General features: G+C 52.5%; 1 protein-coding gene across 3 annotated transcripts; it reads right to left on the reverse strand.

Annotated features, from left to right (window-relative positions):
- Positions 1 to 88: 88 nt before the first annotated feature.
- Positions 89 to 21214, reverse strand: LOC120508807 (mucosa-associated lymphoid tissue lymphoma translocation protein 1 homolog). 3 transcript variants are annotated; one of them, XR_005629090.1, is made up of 15 exons: positions 21084 to 21214; positions 20592 to 20710; positions 20256 to 20409; positions 19609 to 19787; positions 18592 to 18688; positions 16942 to 16971; positions 15954 to 16157; positions 12191 to 12368; positions 9414 to 9488; positions 8711 to 8838; positions 8277 to 8408; positions 8014 to 8165; positions 7325 to 7429; positions 6616 to 6684; positions 4202 to 4298 (listed from the first exon to the last, which is right to left on the reverse strand). XR_005629090.1 is itself a non-coding variant. In XM_039722724.1 (14 exons), exons 1-14 carry the CDS (start codon positions 21091 to 21093, stop codon positions 1869 to 1871), a joined length of 1908 nt encoding a protein of 635 aa, XP_039578658.1. In that variant the 5' UTR covers positions 21094 to 21214; the 3' UTR covers positions 89 to 1868. The 3 variants fall into 3 exon arrangements, 2 of the variants coding, with proteins under 2 accessions (XP_039578658.1, XP_039578659.1); XM_039722724.1 differs by lacking the exons at positions 6616 to 6684; positions 7325 to 7429 and adding an exon at positions 89 to 2192 and having other exon boundaries at positions 4173 to 4298; XM_039722725.1 differs by lacking the exon at positions 6616 to 6684 and having other exon boundaries at positions 4168 to 4298.
- Positions 21215 to 22373: the final 1159 nt, after the last annotated feature.

Raw genomic sequence — 22373 nt, forward strand, 5'->3', positions numbered from 1 at the left:
ATGAAACCCCAGCAGATCAATATTAAGTTACATCCTGGCAATTAGGGGGGAAATAAACAGAGTTAACTCAGAGCCATGTGAAGCTTTGTGCATTAAAAACACCAATAGTGTTTTATTCAGAAAAAATAAACAGCCTTGCTTCAAATGAGATAAACATTCACGTTGGATGACACCTGGCATGATAATGTGAGCCAGGAACAAGCTGTGCCTCAGTGCCTCAACAGCACAGGAGGGTGTGAATAATCCTCAGAGGCAAGAGAGCCCCAGCTCCTCCCAAATGCCTGCTGACCTGTCCCCAGTGGTTGCTGCTGTTGAGCTGATCTTTGGCTCATCCTGAAATTTATTATTTTCTGGTTTAGCTTCTCTATCAGCCCATGTTATTTAAACTACATCCTCTGAATTTTTTTATTTTTTTGAGCTTTAGATTTCTTTTTTCTAGGAGACTTTCTAGTCCACAGCCAGCTGGGGCCCCTCTTCTTTCCCTTGGCTCTACTCACTGTGAGAAGAATAAAAACCTCCTCTGTTCTCTTTGGACAGGTTTCCAGCTTCCAGAATGGTTTATCTGGAAGCAACATTTCAGATTTTTCTATGCTGCAACTGGCACCACAGACAGGGATGTATCTTCACTGCTGAAGGAGAGCAAAACAAAGTTCTGCCTCCAACCCTTTTTTAAAGCTACACAGAGCTCAGGCATTCTCCCCACCCCACTGCCCTTGACCTCTCAAGAAGTTCTGCCCTCCAACCTCTTTCTTCCCCAGGACAGAAGGGATCTCCAGTGGGCTCTTGTCCAGCCCTCAGCCGGCTTGGATCAGGTCATTGGAACCTTCTGCAGCCCAAAGTGAACTTTCCTCCAAGGATGGAGACCCCACACTTCCCTAGGGTCACTGGCTGTTACTGAGCAATCAAACATTTATCAGGGAAGCAATCAGGGAGGGGTCTGTGCCCACCCAGGCTGTCCTTTGGGTTCTGCTCACCTGTGGCTCTCCCTGGACAGCTGGTTCTCCATCTAGTGCTTCAGGCTGCCCACAGCACAGACAGGCACACAGACAGAGCAATCTGCATTAATAATAATGTTTTTGAAGTTATCCTTTCTCACTCCTGTAGGATATCTGCACCTGAGAAGAACTGGGGACTGCAGAGGGCTGAACCCCCTCCAATGCCCCTGTACCACGCTGGAAGGGGCAGGTGTCAGTGCACCTGCCTGGACACTATTCCTGGCCCAGTGCAACACCAGCCTCCAATGTAAACACACACTGGATGGAACATCTGACCTTCCTTTTCCTGGCAAGCTACTGCCTCCCCCCACCGTTATAAATACATGCTTCAGAAATACATAAAAGCATAATTTAACACCTGCGTTGACACAGGCATGGCAAGGAAACCACACTGGGACCCTGTGGAGAGCCCACATGTTTCACCTGCTCCCTCAGTGCAGCTCTGTGTCCCTCGCACGGGCTGGGGAGATCCAGCAGTCACGGCTGGGATTGGAGCCAGAGGGGTCTGTAGTGTTCGTGGGCTTCTCAATGCAGCAACTTTTGTTTCCAGGCAGAAAACATCAGCCTGAGCCCTTGCCTTGCAGCAACACCATTTCTTCCTGGCAGTGTTATGACTGGAGGGTGGCCGTGTCCCCTGCCAGACACCACAATGACTCCTTGCTGATCCCAACGCTCCCACGGGACAGGGAACATTCCCAGTGGGAACTGAGGCCCTGCACGCCACAGCGCACAGACAGGAGAAACCTTTCCAAAAAAGCAGCCTTGGCCTCATTCAGGCAGGGCTGTGCCAAGGCTGGGAAGCAGCTGGTGGATCCTGACAGATTTAGCACTCCAGCTGAGGCCTGGATTGAGAGCAGCTCCGCGGGCCGAGGCTCAGGGCCTGTCCCGGCCCGGGCCCGCCCGGGGCAGCGCCGAGCAGAGCTGGCCCAGCTCGCTCTCATCGTTCTCCTCGGGCTCGCTGCTGGGCAGGCTGTGGCCTGTGCTCAGGGAGCCCTGGCCCTTGGGCTCAGTGCTCAGCCCCGGGGCACGCTGTGGGCACACGCTGCCTGTGTGGGCAGGGGCTGGCTGCGAGCCCTTCCCCTGGCTGAACAGCTGCCTCAGCAGGGATTTCTGCAGGGTCGTCTGCAGGCTCTCACAAGTCCTCTGGTTTGTGCTTGGCTGGGTGTAATGCAGATCCAGCTGCAGGACCACATCTGTCTGGAAGGGGAGAACAAAGAACACCCAGTGAATGGGGGGGTTAGATTGGAAGCAGAGCTCTCCTGGTGCTGCTGCCAGGGAGGAGCCTTGGCTGGCTGCTGTGCAGGCTCACAGCCCCATGCTGTGGCACGATGGAGCAACACTGCTGCCAGAGAAAATGGGCTGTACTTACTCATACAGCTCACTATGCCTGCAGGCCTCAGCCACGGATTTTGGCTTTCAGGACCTCTCCTGAAATCAGGCCATGTGGGATCCCATCAGCTCCACCAGGGAAGTGCCACTGCCAGCATCACCCCTGGGATGGGGGCACGGGGGAGCAGGAGCAGCTGCACCACGGCCAAAACCATACACATGGGAGAGGAAAGCATGAACCACTCAGAGTGCTCAAGGCCAGGCTGGATGGGGCTGGAGCACCCTGATCTAGTGGAAGGCATCCCTGTTTGATGAGGTTTAAGGTCCCTTCCAGCCCTAACCATTCTGGGATTCTGTGAACTAAAACACACCTCACACTGTAAAAGCCAACAGCTTTAACCAGCAGTGCTCTACAGAGACCTACTCACAGCCTAGCACTATTTAAAATTTTATAAAATATAAGGAAATAAGAGAATTTCCACATTTGTGGCTGTCAAATCCCTGAAAACAGACCCCCAGCACAGCAGTGTGCCTGAAACACCTGTAAAGAGCAGGGAGAGGTATAATGGAACAAGAAAATTCTGGCAATACCTGGTCCAGGTCTCCTGTCTGCACTTAAAAGCAAAGCAGAAAAACAGGGAAATGTTCAGAAAAGAGCTCCAGGAACAAGCAAGGACTGATAGCACTGCCATATGCTGGAGCACATCATGTACAGAGCAAGCAGAACTTGCTGCAGGCAGATCCAGGCAGCAGCCTGAGAGCAGCACTTGGTGTAAGATCCACTGGCTGTGTGTTAGGGGAGGAAGGAAAATCCAAGAATAAACAAGGTACATACTGCTGTGTGAGGTGAGACAAGCCAGGGGGGAAGCAATTCTGCTTCTCTCGTGGTCTTTAAATAGTTTGAGGGTGTCTTGAAGTGAGCCAAAGAGGCACAGCTTGGATCAGGCTTGGCAGTGTTACTGCGATGACTGGAGATCCTGGCCAGCCCATGAACTCATCTCTCAGGCAAGCACACAGCCCAGTGAGACATTCCTCCACCTGAAATAACTGGGCAGCTCTGACCTCCCCGTGGTTGATGGGGCAGGGAGCAGCCTCCTGGCCAGGCAGCAGAGAAAAATAGAACAATCCATGACCAGTGATGCCCCTCTGCTCTCAGCAGAGGCTGCTGTGGGTCAGCTTTGATGGCAAAGTCAGGCAGAGGAGACAACACAAAAGCAAAGAGCATCCACAGCTGGGTTCTGCAGCCTGATTGTAAATCAGAAAGATTTTGCTGAGATGGAAAAAGTGAGGTGAAAGGACAGTGCCCTCCTATGGAAACATGCTGGGAGAGCTGGGTGTGCCCAGCCTAGAGAAGAGAAGGCTCCAATGAGACCTTAGAGCCCCTTCCAGTGCCTGAAGGGGCTCCAGGAGAGCTGTAGAGGGACTGGGGACAAGGGGGAATGGCTTCCCACTGCCAGAGGGCAGGGTTAGATGGAATATTGGGAAAGAATTCTTCCCTGTGAGGCCCTGGCACAGGCTGCCCAGAGAATCTGTGGTTACTCCATCCCTGGAAGTGTCCCAGACCAGGTTGAACAGGGCTTGGAGCAACCTAGGATAGTGGAAGGTGTCCCTGCCTATGGATAGGGGTGGAACAAGATGATTTTTAAGGTCCCCCTCTAACCTAAACCAATCTGTGATTCTCTAAAAGAGGGCAGCTTTTGTGCCTTGAAGATAAACCAGCTCCTCTTTGGTCTGGATGTGACACTGACACACGGTCAGAGAGGCAGATCCAGCTCCTGCCATGCAGATGGGGACACCAGTTCCATGAGGGTGCAGGACTGGGGAAATTTGCACCTGGCTGCTCTCTACCTGAATTTTCTGCAGAGCACAGAGCTGGAAGACACAGTCCAGCTCCTCCCTCTTGTACACGGAGGCCAGCAGAGTCTCCACATGGTCCAGGCAGCTCTCCCTCTGGATGGCCACATCATCTGTCTCCTGCATCAGGAAAACAAGAGGAAATGCAAGGAAAATTCAGCATCAGCACAAAAAATGGAGGCACAACTGCCCATCAAACATGTGCTCAGGGCTTTGATTAACAATTGCCTGGTGGAAATGCTGTGTATCCTAATGGAAGTACTACAGAAAGCTACAGGAATGCAGAGGTTTGACACACTTATATGCAATGAGAAGACCAGGAGTGTCTCAGCATATGTTGCAGTGAGACAGCCATGACACACAGAGTATCACCATACATGACCAGAAAGCTTCATCCCATACAGAGTAACACCACAGCACTTCAGGAGGCTGCAATCACCTGCCCTTGTTCTTTAGCCCAGTCTTTTATCCCCTTCATGCTGATGCATGCCCCTGTGTGCCCTGTGCTCCCTTTGGGGGTTGCTCAGTGCCCCTGGGCACTCCATGGCTCACTGCTGCCAGTGCTGCTCACGGCTGCAGCCCATTCCCAATTACCACAAACTCTGTGCCTACACCTGAGCACATCTTACTGTGAAAAAGGGGGTACAGGGGGATTTGCAGGAGAGCAGGGAGCAGCACCAGCTGGTGTCACAGCCACCGTAGGGCCAGCAGTGTCATGGAGGAAGCAAGTTCTCCAAAGGCACAGCTGGCAGCTCTGAGTTGTGCTGAGTGATGATTTAGCCCCCCACCATCTACAGAACAGCCAATTCTTGCTGAGTTGCTCAAATTTAACCAAAACATCACTGTGTCTGTGAGATCCTCCTCAGTACCAACTGAGCCACTAATAATATCCCAGGAAGAGACAACGGAATAAAGGCCTTATGAAATCACAAATCATGGAATAACCTGAGTTGGAAGAAACCCACAATGCTCATTGAGTTCAACTTCTGGCCCTGCACAGACACCCCAACAATTCCATCCTGTGCCTGAGAGCATTGTCCAAGTGCTCCTGGAGCTTTGGCAGCCTTGGGGCTGTGACCAAGCCCTTCTTGCCTTGGACTTGAGCCCTCCAGAATGGGTGACAGACCACAGTCTATCAGCCCCTTCCAGAAGGCTTCCCTCTGCCAGCTAGCTCTGGCAACCCTCCCAGTGTGATCCCTAGCAGGTGAAGGAGGCTGTTGGGATATTTAGGGAGGTAGAAGTTGGAGAAGCCCTGGGAGCTCTTCCTGGCCCTCCCTGAACTGCTGCCTGCAAGCAGCCAAAGCCATTTGGTTCTGGCCAGGAGAGTATGAGGAAAAATATTGGATTCCAATTGCTGGCTGGGATCTGCAGGCATCGGGATCACCCCTGCATGCAAGGCTGGTGGAACAGGAGGTCACTGGAGGCTGAGGAAACACCATTTATCTCTGTGCAAGAGAAAGCCAAATCCATCTCCGCACTTGGCAGCTCATTACAGGAAAGACAAACTGGAGGGAGCTTGGGGAAGATCAGGGCAGTGAGTGGAGAGCCAAGAGGCAGGAAGCAGATCAGGCTGCTGCTGACACAGGGCTTTGGCAGCACGGCTGCACAAAGGAGGGTGTAGCCTTGCTGTGTCCAGCAGCTCCATCCTCCAGCACGTGCTCTGACCTGCAGAGCTGCTCCAGCCCTGGGTCCCAGCAGAGGGAGGACATGGAGCTGCTGGAGAGAGCCCAGAGGAGGCCATGGAGATGCTCTGAGGGTGGAGACCCTCTGCTCTGGAGCTGGGCTGGAGAGCTGGGGGTGCTCACCTGGAGAGGAGAAGGCTCCAAGGAGATTCTGGGGTCCCTTCCAGTGCTTAAAGGGGCTCCAGGTGAACTGGAGAGGGACTTTGGATAAGAGCCTGGAGTGACAGGACAAGAGGGGAATGAATGGCTTCCCACTGCAGGGGCAGGGTTAGCTTAGAGATAAGGGAGAATGTCATCTCCACTGTGGAACTTCCTGCCCGCAATTCAAACCATGACTTACTTCCATGTTGGAAACAACTTTTTGTAAATTTCAAGGCCTGGTAAAATCAACATTTTTGCTTTTCTTGCCTCAACTACAATTGCCTTGCTCCTTCCTTTCATTACTTTGTCTGTGTTTTAGTTGGCACATTTTTTTTCCATGAGGCATTTTTTTTCCATGAGGCACAGACCCAAAACTGGACCCAGCATTCCAGCAACAGCCAGGAGAGCCAGACAGGATCTCACACAGATCTCAGAGCTCTAGTTTGCAACCTTGCCATGGTTTTGTGCCCTGTTTTTGTGGCCTCAGCTGTTTTGGGCTCTGACCAGAACTGGTTCTCCACTCACTGCCCATCCCATGCTGATGATACTTTTTATTCTTGCTCACATGCAGGAACTTGCATCTGCTGAATAACAGCCTTGGCCTCAAACTGTACCTTCAGTTATCCAAATCCTTCAAAAATCTGCTTTGTAGCACCTTGCAGAGACACTTGGTGTTATGGGATCTGTGTATTTAATAAGCACATCAGTGAAAATAAAAACCAATCCCACAGCCCTGATTTTCCAAAAAGCCCAAACTTACTCATCACCCTCCAAAGAGAGTTTTCTCTTAGTTTTAAGTGGAATTTCCTGTGCATCTGTGTGTGCCCATGGACTCAGGTCCTGGCACTGGGCATTGCTGGGAAGAACCTGGCTCCTTCCTCTTTGCACCCTCCCTGCAGGTGTTTGCCAACCTGGATGAGCTCTTCCTGAGCCTGTCCTTCCACAGGATGAACAGCCCCAGCTCTCCCAGCTTTTGCTCACTAGAGGGAGCCCAGTGTCCCCCGTGGGCATCTCAGGGATCCCACAGCAGGGTGGTGGCTGCTGGGATGTCTGAGGTGGGGCAGGGGACAGGCATGGAAGGACATGCTGCTGCCCCTGCAGACAGCACTGGAGCTCAGTGGGAGCCAGCTCCACCACGCACGAGGACAAGAAGAGGGATCTGGCTGTACTGGAGTCCCTTTTTGTCCCCCTGATCCCTCTTGAGACAGCTCCAGAGGCAGGAGCAGGCAGCTGGGTCCCCCTTTCCCCTAGTCACTGATCTGGGGCAAAGGACACAAACACATGCTCACATACACAGACACGATTGTCATGCATGATGCTCACAAGGGGAAATGATGCTGCAGCTTAGGAATGGGCAGGATCAGGCTCCAAACCTCCTGGATACACCACGCTGCACCAGTGACCCCAGTGTGCTGAGGAGCAGTGTCCCTCCACGAGAAACAAGGGCCAAAAAATCCACCACAAATGAGCTATGCTTCAGGAGGACTACAGAAAACAAGGGAGATAGTTACAGGAAGGAGCAGCAAATTAAATATGTACAACTGGCATGGAGACCATCAGTAAAGCCCACACATGGTCTGGGAGGAAAGGTTTGAGAAAGGCTTCAAGAAAGCTGGTACAGCTCAGCTGGGAAGGAGTATATTATTGCATTAAGATATATTAGCACAGCAGGCTAAAGAAGTCAAAAAGCCAGACCTACTTTCTAACACAGAAAACAGAATAGCTCTTGGCCTCAATCAGATTAAATGCAATAATTTAATCAGGCAGGCCAGAAATCAATCTGAGGGATAACTGGTTAAAGGCATCCAACTGCTGCCAAACCTTTTTTTGTGATGCATGAGGAGCAAGGCAGGGAATCCACTGAGATGTGGAAGGAGCCTCAAAGAGGTGCATGCAGAGGAGGGGATCCTTTCTCACCTGGGACCAGCCACTCCTCAGGACTCAGCCCAACCACCCTCCCCACCTCAGCCCCGGGGAAAGCAGCCCAGCAAGGGGACAGGCAGAGCACTCACAGCGAGCTGGCGGAGCAGGAGCTGGGGCTCAGTGACGTGGGCCAGGGGTGGCTGTGGCTTGGCACACACGAACATCAGGTTGGAGAAGAGGCGCAGGAAGCGCAGCTCCACCCGCGCCCCGCACGGGAACGTCACCGTTCTGCTCGGCAGCTCTGCAAGGGAAACTCCAGCACCATCAGCTCCTCTGAGGCTTCTGTCAACACCTCCCTGCACAGCAGCGTCCCTGAGGGCCACAGGCACCCCCAGCTGCCTGCGTGGCTCACCTTGGCCGTGTCCCCAGTGCTCAGCAGCTGCTCCCGAGGGACAGATGGGGTCCGTCAGGGACCGGGCTTCCTTCAGAGTGTGCCTGATCTCCATCACCTGCTTCCCAGTGACCAGGGGATCACGGCCAATGTCTGCGGGAAAGAGTGGGAAGCACAAGGATCACTCCAGGCTCCTTGCTGATCTCCCTGCCTTTCAGGCCCTACATGAATGTCTCCATGCTGCTCGGAGGCTACTGAAAGCTCCCCTGGGGAACAGCCTGTGGTTTGGAGCTTAGGGAGGAACAGAGGGCAGCATGGGATGGGATGGGATGGGATGGGATGGGATGGGATGGGATGCGATGGGATGGGATGCGATGGGATGGGGCAATGTGGAGCCACTGCTGTCTCTCTTCTCACCCCTGCCAGCGAAACAAGTGTTTTCGAGCTTCTCTTACCTTCTAACACATCCTCCAGCATGTGTGTAACTTTCTTCTCTTGCAGAATGTGTTTCTTCAGGTATTTCATGAAGATCCCAGAGCTGAACTCCCCATCCTGCAATTCATAGGCTTCTGCATCTTCACTCCTGCAAGAGTAAGGGTATTTCTTCAGAGTCCCTGCAGTTCTGCCTTGGGCAGGAAGTCCAAGGTCAGTCTGGGGTGGCCAAGTCCATCCAGACTCTATTGACTGGGTCAGAGTGAGCTGCTCAAAAAGTGCTTTGGTTGTGCCCCAGAGAGGATGGGCAGGCCACAGGACAGGAAAAAGCAGGGGAAGGGAATGGGACAGGACAGCACAGTCTCCTTTGCCAGCCCAGGCAGGTGACAGAGATGAAAAGCCAGTGGAACTGTCACTGGACCACTAAATAATGCCCAGCATCTCAGGAGGCTTTGGGTGAGCTGCTCATGGCACATCCACCTGGGGAACCAGGCTGAAGATCAGGTGACAGGAGCTGGTGTCACCTTCACACACAACTTTCAACTGAAGCACAGGCTGCTGGCAGCAGGAAGGACAGAAGTGCCTGAAGAGCACACCCAGCAGATGGAGGGTGAGACCAGAGGGAAAGTGAAAGCCTCTCCAGCCTCTGTGCATGACAGGATGAGGGGAGACAGGGCTGTGCCAGAGTCTGGTGCTGGGGGACGCTGTGGGAATGAAGTCACTCACGTGGAGTAGCCATAGACAGTGTTTCCCCAGGGCTCCAGGGGCTGCACCTGGGACAAGGCACGTCCTGGGTTGTACCTGGACAGGAGGCAAAGGCACAAGTCAGTGTTGAGGACATCTGTCAGCTTCACATGTCAAGGACATGTGTCAGGGGACAAATCCCACACATTCCTCATGTCCATCTCTCAGGGGTGGCAGCTCAACTGTCTTTGCTGGGGGTCTGGGACACCCCACAGGGCCCTTCCAGACCATGCCCACACCTTTGCCTTAGGGAACCAAACAGGCTATGGGTGATACACCCCCAGATCTCCCTGAGAGATGGGGTCAGGACACACACACAAGTCTCAAAGCCCAAAACTGTTCCTGGCACTTTGGCCTAGACACAGCTGAATGAGCACAGCCCCTATTATTCCCAGAATTGGGTAGATCCATGGTGACAGCATCTGACTTCCAACAAAACAGATATCTTGGCTGCATTGAATGGCTAAACCTTGCCCATCTGCCTGCAGCCAGACTGACAGTGTGGGGACAGACTGCCTCCAGTTCACACCAGTGACTCGGAGCTGTGCCCAGTCACACAGTGACAGAGGCAGTGTTAGTCCATGTAATTCAATTCCAGCACAGTTTCCTGGGGCTGGAGCTGGCACACTAAGGACAGCAGAAAGGACAGGGGTACTGCCAGCAGCCAGAGTGTGACCTACTGCTGGTGGCACAGTCTGGAGATGTTCAATGGCAGAATTCAACTGGATTGTGTAAGTTGTCCTAAAGATGATCAGAAGAGAAAACGTGAGAAAGGAGACATGTTTCTAAATCTGAATATTGAGATTTATCTGCTCTTCAATTGCTCTTAATGTAAAGCAGAAATCTTTGGTTCCAGATCCTAGGATAAATCAGGGAATTCCTGGAAAAGGCAATCACATCCACCCAAAATCAGTATATAAATGTATGAGGCTACACACAGGCTCTGTGCTCTGATTCCTCCCTGCTAAGGCTGAGCATCTGCTCCCACTTGGCACAGGGAGATGTGTTTCTCACCACCCTGGCGTTTCTGATGCCAACACATGGGGTGAGCAGAAACCCTGGGTGAGCTCCCTCTCAGCACAGACACAGCTTCATGCACGAGTCTGACCAGGAGGGTGTTGGGAAAGGAGGCCCTGGGAGCCTTGTTTTGCACAGCGGTGTAAACACACACAGCTATGAAATCCAGATGCTTTCCTGAGCTGAAATGGTGACTTCTTGAGAAAAAATGAGCTCAGGAGAGAGCTCCTGCCCCAAGATCAGGGATTACACCCACTGCATGAAGTGCTGTGCTTGCTGTGGCAAAGGGGAGGTGTGAACTTCAGGGAAGGAGGGAGAAAACCAGCTGCACAAGTTTGCCTAAATATAACAGCAGATCTCACACTGCATCCTCCGAGCACCACTGAGACTCCACTGGGCAAAGGAACCAATGGCAATGCCAGGGAAGGACACAGCAGCTCAAAGGGAGACAGAGAGCATCTCAAAAGCTGTTTCACAGATTGTTAACACTTGCACTGGTTAAATGGGGCCCACACTGCCTCCCCATCTCACAGATGGCACACCAGCAGCCCAGAGCTGCACCAGCCCAGCTCCAGCAGAGAATCCACGAGATTCAGGTGTTCCTGCTTTGCTGCAGCCATCCCCTGCCTCTGATCATACTGGGGAGGGCAGCCAGGTGCACCAGGGAAGCAACACTCTGCTCCCAGCAGGACGGGAGAAAGGGGATGCTCCTCTCTGGGGAGTCCAGGCAGCACCAAGGGACATCAAGCTCCAGAGCTGTGGGACAAATCCCAGCACAGCCAGCTTTAGGCTATTCAAAGCAAGCAGCCCCATCACTGCAGCTAAAAGGTATCCAAAATTTATCATCCCTCCAGGGGCTGGCAGCTCTCTCAGGGTAACAAAAGCTGTGTTGTCTTTCCAATTCTTAGCACAGGAACCACAGCAGAGAGAGAGATATTCCTACATTTGCTCTCCAGGTGCTCTCTGACCTGTAAATCTGCCTCAGGAGCCTGAAACAAATGAACTAATGACAGCTTCTACTGCAACAGTCCACCCACCTCTGCTGAAATTGGACAAGTAGTAATTTCCTGCAGCAGGATAGAAGTCTGCAGGCCAAGGGAGGATGATGGGTTTTCCACAGAAAGTGGGAAAATGCTGATCCCTGACCTCAGCAGCAGCAGCTTCACAACACGACCACTTCAGAAGGATTTAAGCCCAGCAAAAAAGAAGTAGCAGGGCTTAAAATATTTTCCTGTCATGTTGTACTCTTCTCACAGATGTTAACAAAAATGGAGCCAGGAGAAGAGAGGTGAACTGAACACTCCCAGCATGAGCATGTGGGAAATATGGACCAGGAAAGCACACAGTCAGCAAGATCAGGTCAGGTGGGTCAGGCTTGAATCACAAAAGACAAACCCTGTGCTGAGTTTCAGCCCACAATTTATGCCAGGCAGAGCCATACCTCCATAGGCTTGAGGCAACCTGCCTGTATTTGCCAGGCTTCTTCACCTCAAAAAACCACGGGAGGGTTTCCAGCTCCTTCTCTCCAGCAGAACTCAGACAAGGGCTGCACTAAGACATGACTGACCCATCCCCAGGACACCCTGCAGGACCTGACAGCGTGGTTGATTTTATGGCATAGATCAATAACCTCTGGCAGGGGCTCAGCAGCACCATGGGGGCTGTCAAAACCCACAGCTGAGCATGGCTCCCCTCCCCAGCCCTCAGAATGCCCAGGTGAGGAAGGAGAAAGAGGCCCCTACCACTTCCTGCAGGTGTCCAGCAGGATGATGTTCAGGGCTGTCTGCTGCTGCTGCATCTTCTGGAGGATCCTCTGCACGCTGATGCAGTTCTCAGGGGCATAGGGCTGTGGAGCATCCACAGGGACCATGTAGTTCCTCCCCAGATGTTCGTAGCCATGCCCAGCATAGTAGAATATAGCTGGCAACAGGGAGAGGAGAGGATGAATCAGGATGCCAACCTGCAGGTCTGTAACCAGCTCCTCATGGCCACGTCCCACCCCCTGTCCTGAAAGGTGCAGGGCAGACCTAGACCAGTAGCACCTATGGAAGTGGTGAACGTTGACCTCACAATTTCAACTTTTCCCCAATTTATTCCCTTCCTTAGTATTGGAAGCAGCCCAAAGAGGCTCTCCTGTGTTTGTGGATTCCTGCATTGTTTGTCTCCTGAAGGCCCTGGGTTTACACACTTCCAAACCCTCTGTGCTGCAACACCCAGGACCAATGCCACTGTCTGGGGATGCTGGTTGGTGAAACTTGGGGAATTGAAATGGGTTGAAAATAGCTCTTCAAGATGGTGAAGATGCTGGGGATGCCGGTTGGTGAAACTTGGGGAATTGAAATGGGTTGAAAATAGCTCTATGAGGTGACACAGAGAGTTGTGTCACTACAGCTGGGGGACAGCGAAGAGTGAGGGGTCAGAAATGGGAAAAAGCAGCTAAGAGGCAACAGCAGGAGAAATTCTCCACTCAGATTCACTGCCAAAGCCCACACTTCAGTGAGTAACCTCTCCTCTATTTTCCTTCCTCTGCTCCTGCCCCTGCACTTGGCTCTGTGCTCACTTTGGTGTGATTCTGCAAGGATGCAGTAACAGGGGCAGGAGCTGAAGGGCTGAAAGCATGATCTCACTGCGTGGAGAATGGAAAACATGATCTCATAGTCAAAAAGACCTCGAGTCACCTTTGGTTTCTATTCTCAGGGGACAATGGAAAGTTTCTCAAATGGCCATTTTCACAGGTGCCCATGAGATTTAGGTTCCTCTTCTGGTGGACCAGCAGCCAGAGACAGCAGGCTCTGATTTGCAGAAGCTTTAAACTTTCGTAGCTTGCAAATCAAAGCCACAGAACCCTCCCCTGAGATTAGAAAAGAGTATAAAACAGGAAGCCTTCTAGAAAAATTAGATGCAGGTTGGGCCCCTTGAGCCACTGAGCACTGGTGGCTTTCATCCTTCTGCTGTCCATGCAAGGGAAGTGATGACATCTGTTACCAGGCACCATCACTGAGGCTTGGAAAAAATGAAATGTAACAGGAAAGCCCACAATGAATGATTCACTCCTTAAATCTTCTAACTTTTGAGGTCTTGCTCAGTACCTGAATGTACCACCAAGTGCTCCCCATGCTATATAAACCACAAAGACTTGTGTTCAAATCAAAAAAGGTGAGTTTCACATCACCTGAGCAACTTCTCCAACCTCTCCTGGACTAAATCGCTCCTTCTGAACAGGAAAGTCAACAATTTGCCCAGAGAAGGAAAGGGATGTTTCATTCTGAGTTCTTCCCACATTGTATGAGTCAGAACTGCTCATCACAGAAAAAACTTCTGAGTACCAAATTAAAAAGGGGAAGCTCCAAGCACTGCTTATAATGCAGGAAATGTCAGCATGAGGCTGAATAAAGGCGTGGCTCCATATTTCTAGTATTCCACTCACAATTTTCTGCTTGCGTTGCATTTCCAACATAATATTTTTTTTTTGGGACTTTTTAGGATGCTTAAAATAACATCCACGGGGATTCCTCACTTGCCTGAGGGTGCAATAATTAGATCACTTAGAGGATGTTTCAGGGGCTTTCAAAAATCCTGTGAAGCTTTTTTGAGATGAGATCTGGAGGAAAAGCAGCCCAATAATCCACCACCTACAATGAACTGGACAAACCTTTGGATCACAGGATCACTAGGGCTGGAACAGACCTCCAAGATCATCAAGTCCAACCTTGGACTGAACCTCACCATGCCCACCAAACCATATCATGCACTGCCACAGCCACTTGTTTTTTGAACACTTTCCAGGGGAGCTGTGCTGGGATGGTCTGGAGATGTGGGAAGTCTGGAAAGTCTCTGGAGGGACACCAAAAAGCCCAACTGTCCTCGTCAGCACAGACCATACAACAAGGGGCAATGAGCACCAACCCATGGAGGTTCATGTTCACCAGCCAGCCCTCTCCTCCCTCTGTATGTGCTCTCCTGACTTCAGCTCTGCTGGTTGCCACACAGGGGGTGGCACCTCCAGGTTCCTCAAGCAAGAACACTGGGATGCCACAGGAGCATGTCCAACATGCACAGTCTACAGGACTGGCTGTCACAGGCACCTCTGGGGTCTTCACCAGGCTGCCTGAGCTGCTCCTGGAGCTGCTCTCCCACCACAACTGGGGCACTCAGCAGGCACCCTGAATGTCCCACCATTCAGTTAGGATTCCAGCAAATGTGGCAAGAATCCTGAACCCAATCACTGCTGGATCCAGCCCACACTGGGATTCACTGCCTTCAAAGAACAGCACACCACTCAGCCTGGAGAGCTGTTAAGAAAACCTCAACTTAAGCAGGCATTGCCTCACAAACACACAACTCAGCACACAAAATCAATTTTGCCAGGAAGGACCAGCGGCCACGAATGCAGAGAAGCTCTAAAAGTTTAAATAAGGCATGACAATATGAAAGGTTTGCTGTTTCCAAGCCTTTTTTTTCTCTCCAGCACTTAGGAAGGGCCATGGATAAAATGCCTTTTGGTCCTCACGTGCCATGGATAGAGGGTAAGAATGGCAGCTGGGATGACTGACCTGGGAGAGGTAAAGCCTGGGATACAAGGAGATTTCAGAGAGCAACAAGGAAAGGAAGCTGCAAGTGAAGCCATGGGAATATTCTGTCACAGGTGATGTGCTCAGAGTGCCAGGACTGCGCGTGGCCCTTCCCACCAGCTCAGCTCCCCAGATGAGTCAGTGCTTCCCAGAACAAGGTGCTTGTGCAGCATTTACCTCGTGGCCAGGTCCCCTCCACTGCAAAACCTCCAAACCTCATGCTGCATGCCAGCCTGGAATCAGCCCACGCTGATTTCACTGTCTGGGTGCCACTCAGCTGGCATGTAAGCCTCACACTGAGGTTTGGAAGCAAAAAAAAATCACCTGCAAGGTGTTTTCAGGGTATCTGCCATGCTGTGACAATCTCAGATGCTACTTTCACCACCAAATCTGAACACCTGCTTTAAGATCCACAAGATCTGCTGGTTGGGTTTGTGGTTGAGGAACGCTTCCTAACTGAGCACAGTGCACAATTCAGCACAAAGCCCAACCTCAAAGCCACCTGCAGCTGGAAATGCTCTTCTGCAAAAGGGTTGTCAGGGGCCCAAATCAGACCTTCAGGAAAGAGAAACAAGGAAATCATGACCAGATGCAGCAGTCAGGGCCCAAAAGGAGCTCCCCTCCTCACACATGAGTGGGGGGGGCAATCATTCAGTCTCCTCAATTCTTTTATTCAAGGAAAAATCAAAACTTTCCCATTCACTCTTGGAAGTTCCCATTTCCCAAAAACTCAGTGTGAGCCCGTGCTGTTGGGATTGGAGGTGAGCCACATATTGGAGAAACATCTGCCAAAACTAAACCATGCAAAGGCTCCTGCCAAGCCTGGTCTCCTTTGAGACAGCAACATTCAATTTCTTCTCTTTTAATCCAAGAGCTGCTCAGAAAATTGCCTCATCCCCACCCAGCACAGGTGGCTGAGCTGGCTTGGCCTTACCATAGACTCCCTTGCCCAGGAGCTGCAGGAACTGAGTGACCGCTGTCGCCATCTCAGCCTTGTTCAGATCCAGCAGGGAGACAACCTGGAAGCCCAGATGCTCCAGAAGATGCCTCAGCTCAAACACATCCCTCACAGGAGCCATGAGGTTGGGGTGATGCTGGTAGCGGTTGTTGCCCACTAGAAGTGCTATTTTGCCTGTAGCTGAAACAAACACCGAGTGAAAAAGCTGTAAATGCTCAGCAGGAGGCAAGATCTCACCTCCTCCTGCTGCAGTGAGGATGTGGGCAATCTAAGCAAGGATAGACTGGAGGCTGCTGCAAGCCTGGAGCACCCTCCAGAAAGCCCTTGGCTTTCTGAAAACACTTTGACAAAATACATAATCATTTTGGCAGAAAGGCTTGAAAAGTTTTCAGTTGACAACCAAAATCCCAGGAATGCAGAGGTTCTGCTCTACCTGCCCTACTGTGACCACAGGTCTGGCATGTCAGTGTGCATGGGAGGGGGATTCACTGAGCCAGGCTGAGGGGTCCTTTCCTTCCCAGGACTGAAGGAGAGAAACCTATGGCTCCTGCTTTGATTCTCATCCCACCTCCTACTGTAAAAAAAAGGGATTTGTGTTGCTCAGTGGTGGTGGGAGCAAGGAACTTTGCCCTGTTCTGAAAAAGTATTTCAAGTAGGGATAAGTTGTCATTTGAACAACGCTTTTTAAAATCGTTTGGCAGGCTCAGAGCTTAAGACTCAGTTACTCATTAGGAATAATCTTACTCCACTTGCTGAAAAAGATCAGGGCTTGGCAGGGGATGGAACTAATTTTATGCTGTGCAGCTCTAATCCAAAAGTGCAGAGCCTGTGGCAATGTGGTCATAAAGGCTTGAAGCAGTCTTTGCAGGAAAAGCACTCCCATTCCTTGTCCTCCCATCCACCCTGGAGCCTGGCTTTTAATTAAGGGAATAATTGCTCAGGAAGAAAAGATGACAGTACTCACCAAAAAACTTTCCAGAGCCTGGGCACGTACCTGGGAAAGAAAGAAGGAAATTATAAGCCTGGGTTCAGTAAGCCTGGGCCCAACACCCAGTGTGAATTCTGCTCCAATAGCCCTGACAATGCACAGCTGGATCAAACACACAGAGGATCTGCACAAGCAACATTCCTCAGGCAACTCCTTCATAACCTGACTGCTAACCTTGGAGACACTGGTGTGATGCTAGGAGGATTTATGAAATCCAGCCTGATTTAGGACATCCTGAGCAGCTGGGAAGCAAAGCCTGGAGAAGTGGCAGACCAGGGAAGGAGGATCAATATGGAGAACTCATACCTGATGTGACTCACCTGCTACCTTGCTGCAGCAAAAGCAAAGCAAACAAAATGACTCAAGGTCAATACAAGCTCCAAAACAAGAGTTTCTCCCCATAAATGTGCAGTATCCTTTTGATTGCAACAATATTCCCAGAGTTTTTCATCTCCCTGCTCTGTCTTTCCCTGTTGTTTTAGCAGTTCTGGCTCAGAAAAGCCACTCACTTTGGTCCACAAGCTCTCCTGCCTGAGCACTTCCAGTCTTTTAAAATCATTATTACCCTAATAGCTCCAGCTTTTCCTATTTCAATCAGAAATAAATTTAAAAATCCAGCCCAGGAGAAAATTCTAGAACGCTAAACCCTGCTCTAAAAGAAGAAATTAAGAATAAATTGCATAAATCTCATGGGTCTTGAAGACCTCTGGCTCCTGAACCAGTGCTGCTGATACACAAGAGATGCCTGAAAAGCTGCAGAAAAAAACTACTCATTCTTTTCCACCTCCTACAGAGGCACCTGTTGCTTGTGAAAGCTCCCCAGCCGTAATTCATTGGACCCAAACCAATCTGGGTCCTTTTCTCACTGTCTGTCCCCCCAGGATGTGTTTTGCCAGCTGTGAGGAAGCAGGCAGAGTGCTGTCTGGCTACACAAGATCAATTTGCACTTTGGAGAAATTTTAAAGTCAGCATAAAAGGCAGGATAAGAAGCTTATGGCATAGAAAAATCTCTAGGTGGAGTAAAGAGCCAGCAAAGTCAGCCTGAGCTATAAGCTATTCCTGAGCTATTCCTGCCTCACATAAGGTAAAGGCAGCAAGCCAAAGCAGGCAGAGGTGGAGCATGCCCGAGGCTCTGGGAACACATCCTCTCCCTGGGATCCATCACTCACACAGCATCAGCCCTGAGCTGCCAGCCCAAGGGGCCTGAACCTTCCCAAATAAACACCACCCACTCCAGCTCTGAATCCGAGCACATCCCTTTGCGTCAGCAGGACTATCAGCAGGACTGGCCACAGGAGCCTGCTGTGATTTGGCCTGGAGCTGTGAAAGCAGCACCTTGGCAAGGTGTCTGGGCAGGTCTGCAGGGAGCAGCTGAGAGCACTGAGCACAGCAGGTGCCTGACCCACAGCAGGGCCCAGCAGCATCCCACCAGCCTGACAGCACACCACTGCATTCGGGGGCTCTTCCAGCCACTGCTCCCTTTGCTCCCTCAGAGCCCCATGGTCAAGGAATCCCGTTTATCATGGTCCTTGTTCACCTCCAGAGAGCACCAAATTCCTCTGTCCCCTCTAATGATGTCTCACAGCAGGTGACATGCAGCAAAGTGATGTGGGTGGCTCTGCTCACCGACGTGAACGTCCACGGCGTTGGTCCAGTGCTCCCCGTGGCTGTTGGAGGCACAGCAGAGGTACGTGCCAGAGTCACTGACCTTGGTGTGGCTGATCTAGGCAGATCAAAAGTTAAATCACATTATTTATGGTGAAAGTCTGAAGCTCCATGCCAGGATCTGCCGAAGGCACTGGTGTTCATGGAATAAAAAGTAATTTTCCTGCTGTTTGCAGAGATTTTACCTCACAAAGAATCAGGACAGGGACAAGAACCAGAGCAGTACCAGCTGGTGAGGACTCTGGTTCTCCAGCCCAGGATCCTGCTCAGAGAGGGACTAAAGCCACCACTGAGTCAGGGGGGCCATGGTTCTGTCTGTTCAAGCCCTGAACACTTCCAAGCACATTGCTGCCTTTCTGGCTCCAGCACAGCACCATCCAACTCCAAAAACAACCTCTTCTTAGTGCCCAGACAGAACTTTCCCATCAGAATTGCAATCTAAGGCCACCATGTAACACCATCTAAGACCACTACTGAGGAGAGACTGGATGTCTTGTCCTTGTGCCTTTCACATGATGCCCTGGGAGGAAATCTCCTTTCCTGATTCAAGAACACAGCACTGATTTACACTCAGCCAGAGACACAGAATAAAGCCAGCCCCTCTCCTGCCTCCCTGACCCTCTTCTGTCAGGACCAACCACATTTCCTTCTAGGTCTCCAGTAGGCAGACAGGATTCCCACAGCTCCCAGTCCCCAGTCCACAGTCCCCTTCACACACAGACTGTAACTGTTCTCATGTCTCTTCATAAAAGGGCACAAGAGATGTGCTGAGAGCCCTTGACACGTCTATGGATTGGTCACCTCTTAGAAGAATATCCATAACTTTGAAAGAAATCCATAAAACATATTCCCCCTTCACACAGAGTCATCCAGCCAGCTGCCAGAGCAGCGGGGTGATACATGGAGGGCTTTCTCACAACCCTGCAATCAGCTTCTCCCAGCACCCAAAGCTCCTGTACTATCCCCAGAAAACCTTACCCAGAGCTTTTTTCTCTTCTGCTGCTCCAGCAGGTTCCCATTGCGGTACCACTGGTAGCTGGGGGCCGGGACCCCCATGGCAGCACACTGCAGCTGCAGCGGCTGCCCCACCTCCACCCGCTGCTCCCGGGGGTTCAGGACAATGACTGGCTCTCCTTGCCACAGCCGAGGGGGCAGACCTGCAAGGCAGCAAGACAGAATTGGCCCTCCCTCCACAGGGACAGCAAACAGTGCCATCTTCGACCATCACTACTGCACCTTTCTCCTTGGAGAGCGGGGAAGCCTTGGGAGCAATGCCTGTGATAGCAAATGCCACACCAAAGCCCTGCCTCTGGCTTCCCAAACCTGATCCTCGCCCTTTCCTGGCAAAGGTGAAGTCAACATTCTAAGGAAAACCACACCCCATTTTTGGTCAACTTTAAAGTAGCCAGATGGGTTCTTCCAGTCCCAATACCCAGAATAACTCTGGGAAAGCCATGGCAAGCATGAGGTGCAGGTGCTTGGACGGGGCTTGGAGCAACCTGGTCTATTGAGAGGTGTCTCTGACCATGGCAAAGGGCAGAACAAGATGAGCTTGAAGATCCCTTCCAACCCAAACCATTCTGTGATTCCATAATACATCAAGAAGGTCAAAGAGAAGCTTGTACCTCTGGCAACGCACTGATGGACCTCTACCTTCACCCAGTCAGAGAAGACAGCATTTCTGTGGAGGTCATTGACTCTGCAGGTGTAGAGCTGGGTCTGCTCTGCAATGATGGGCAGGTCTTGGTTGGTTGCTCCAGGAATCAGGCGGCAGTCAGACTAAAGGGAAAACATAGGCAGTGGGCAGCAATTCCCTCCTCACTGCTGGCAGTAGAAGGCACTAGGATGCCTCTTGTAAGAGCAACAAAAGTGGAAACCCCTGATTTCCTCCCCTCCTTCAGCTCCCCCACTGTGTGCAGGGACCCAGCCTGGTGCCATACCCAGGGCCACCCCATCCTTACCTGGTACTGACAGAACCACTGGTACTGCAGCGAGGTACGTCCCTGGGCTCGGCACCGCAGCGTGAAGGAATATCCCACCGGGACAGAGACAGACACCGGCTGCTCCGTTATGGTAATGGCTGCGGAGAAACAGCAGGTGGAGGTGGGAACCACACTGCAGTCACTGCCCAGCATCCCACTGTCAGCCAGTGGCCAGGCATGGTGGGCTTCAACAGGGACACCCATCCCAGCAGGCGGGGAAGACTGGAAGAACAGGGATGCTCTTGTGGCCAGAGAATGGAGAGATGGATGGATGGATGGATGGATGGATGGATGGATGGATGGATGGATGGATGGATGGATGGATGGATGGATGGTGTGTAGGTGAATGGACAAGGGGATGGGTGGATGGAAGTATGGGTGGGTGGATGGGTGACATGGGGCTCTTCTGGATATTCTCGCAAGTGCCCCGGGGGCTGGCACGGTCACTCAGCCCCGTGGTCGGTCACTCACCTTCCTGCATCGCTTCTCCGGCGGCTCCTCCCCGGCCTGTGCGGCCGCCGGCCGGCCCCGCGGCGGTTCCTGTCCCCGGGACGCGGCGGCGGCACCTGCGGCGAGGGACGGCGGCGCTGGGGCGGGTCCGGGCACGGCACGGACCGGCACGGCACGGACCGGCACGGCACGGACCGGCACGGCACGGACCGGCACGGCACCGCACAGACCGGCACGGCACCGCACAGACCGGCTCCGCACGGCACCTCACGCACCGGATCGGCTCCGTATGGACCGGCACCGCACGGCACGGCACAGACCGGATCGGCTCCGTATGGACCGGCACCGCACGGACCGGCTCCGCAAGTCTGGCCCGCTCCGACGGGGACGGTGCAGGACGCGCCCCTCGCCAGGATGCCGGGGCTGCCCGCATGCCCACGAGTGACCGCTTCCCCTCCCCAGGGGTGTCCTCACGCCCACCGCCACTGGTGACCCTCCCGCACTCCGTACAGGTGGCCTCCCCAGCGCCACTGGTGACCTCACCCTCATGCACACGGGTGTCCTTCCCTCCTCCCTACAGTGTGTCGTTGTCCCATCCAGTCCCACCAGCCCACTCCCCCCATCAAGGCGTACTTGTCCATACCCCATAGATATCCTCACCCCTTCCCCACGGGAGTTTTCACCCCCGTTCCCTCTCCTCCCTACAGTGTGTCGTCGTCGTCCCATCCAGTCCCACCAGCCCACTCCCTCCATCACAGGCGTACTTGTCCATACCCCACAGATATCCTCACCCCTTCCCCACGGGAGTTTTCACCCCCGTTCCCACTGGTGACCTCACCCAATCCACACAATAGTCCTTGCCCCTGCGCCACAGGCGTCCCTGTCCCCATTCTGACTGGTGACATCAACTGCTTACCAGGGGTGTCCTTCCCTTCTCCCCATAGTCCTCCCTCACTCCTTATAGGTATACTTGCCCCTCTCCTCACAGATGTCCTATACTCACCCACATCCCCTCGGGTGTCCTCACCGTGTCCCCACAAGTGGCCTTGTCCATCCCGCCAAGGTCACCCATGCTGTCATCCCCACAGCCACTCTTGCCCCCTGCCCACACCCCCCATGCCCACCGCCCTCGCCCCCCAGGCTCCACGGCCACACTCACGTCTCTCCTGGGGAGCACAGCCCGACAGGTTCATGGTGGAGCCGGCACGCCCAGGGTGGGTGTGTGGAACCCCCTTCCTCCGAGAAGCCCCTGCCAGCTGGGCCGGGCATCACCAGCGCCCCAGGGGAAGTGGCCATGGCCCAGCCCTCCGG

Source organism: Passer montanus, unplaced genomic scaffold (genome assembly GCF_014805655.1).
Source record: "Passer montanus isolate IOZ18808 unplaced genomic scaffold, ASM1480565v1 scaffold5, whole genome shotgun sequence".
NCBI classification, from domain to species: domain Eukaryota; kingdom Metazoa; phylum Chordata; class Aves; order Passeriformes; family Passeridae; genus Passer; species Passer montanus.

Bases quoted from the DNA above. Each gene is read 5' to 3' on its own strand.
- LOC120508807 (XM_039722724.1), bottom strand. The intron at 12,369-15,953 runs GTAAGGCCAAGC...CCCTGTTGCCAG, and splicing joins CCTGGGCAAGGGAGTCTATG to CTATATTCTACTATGCTGGG. The intron at 8,839-9,413 runs GTGAGTGACTTC...TTACTCTTGCAG, and splicing joins ACTGTCTATGGCTACTCCAC to GAGTGAAGATGCAGAAGCCT.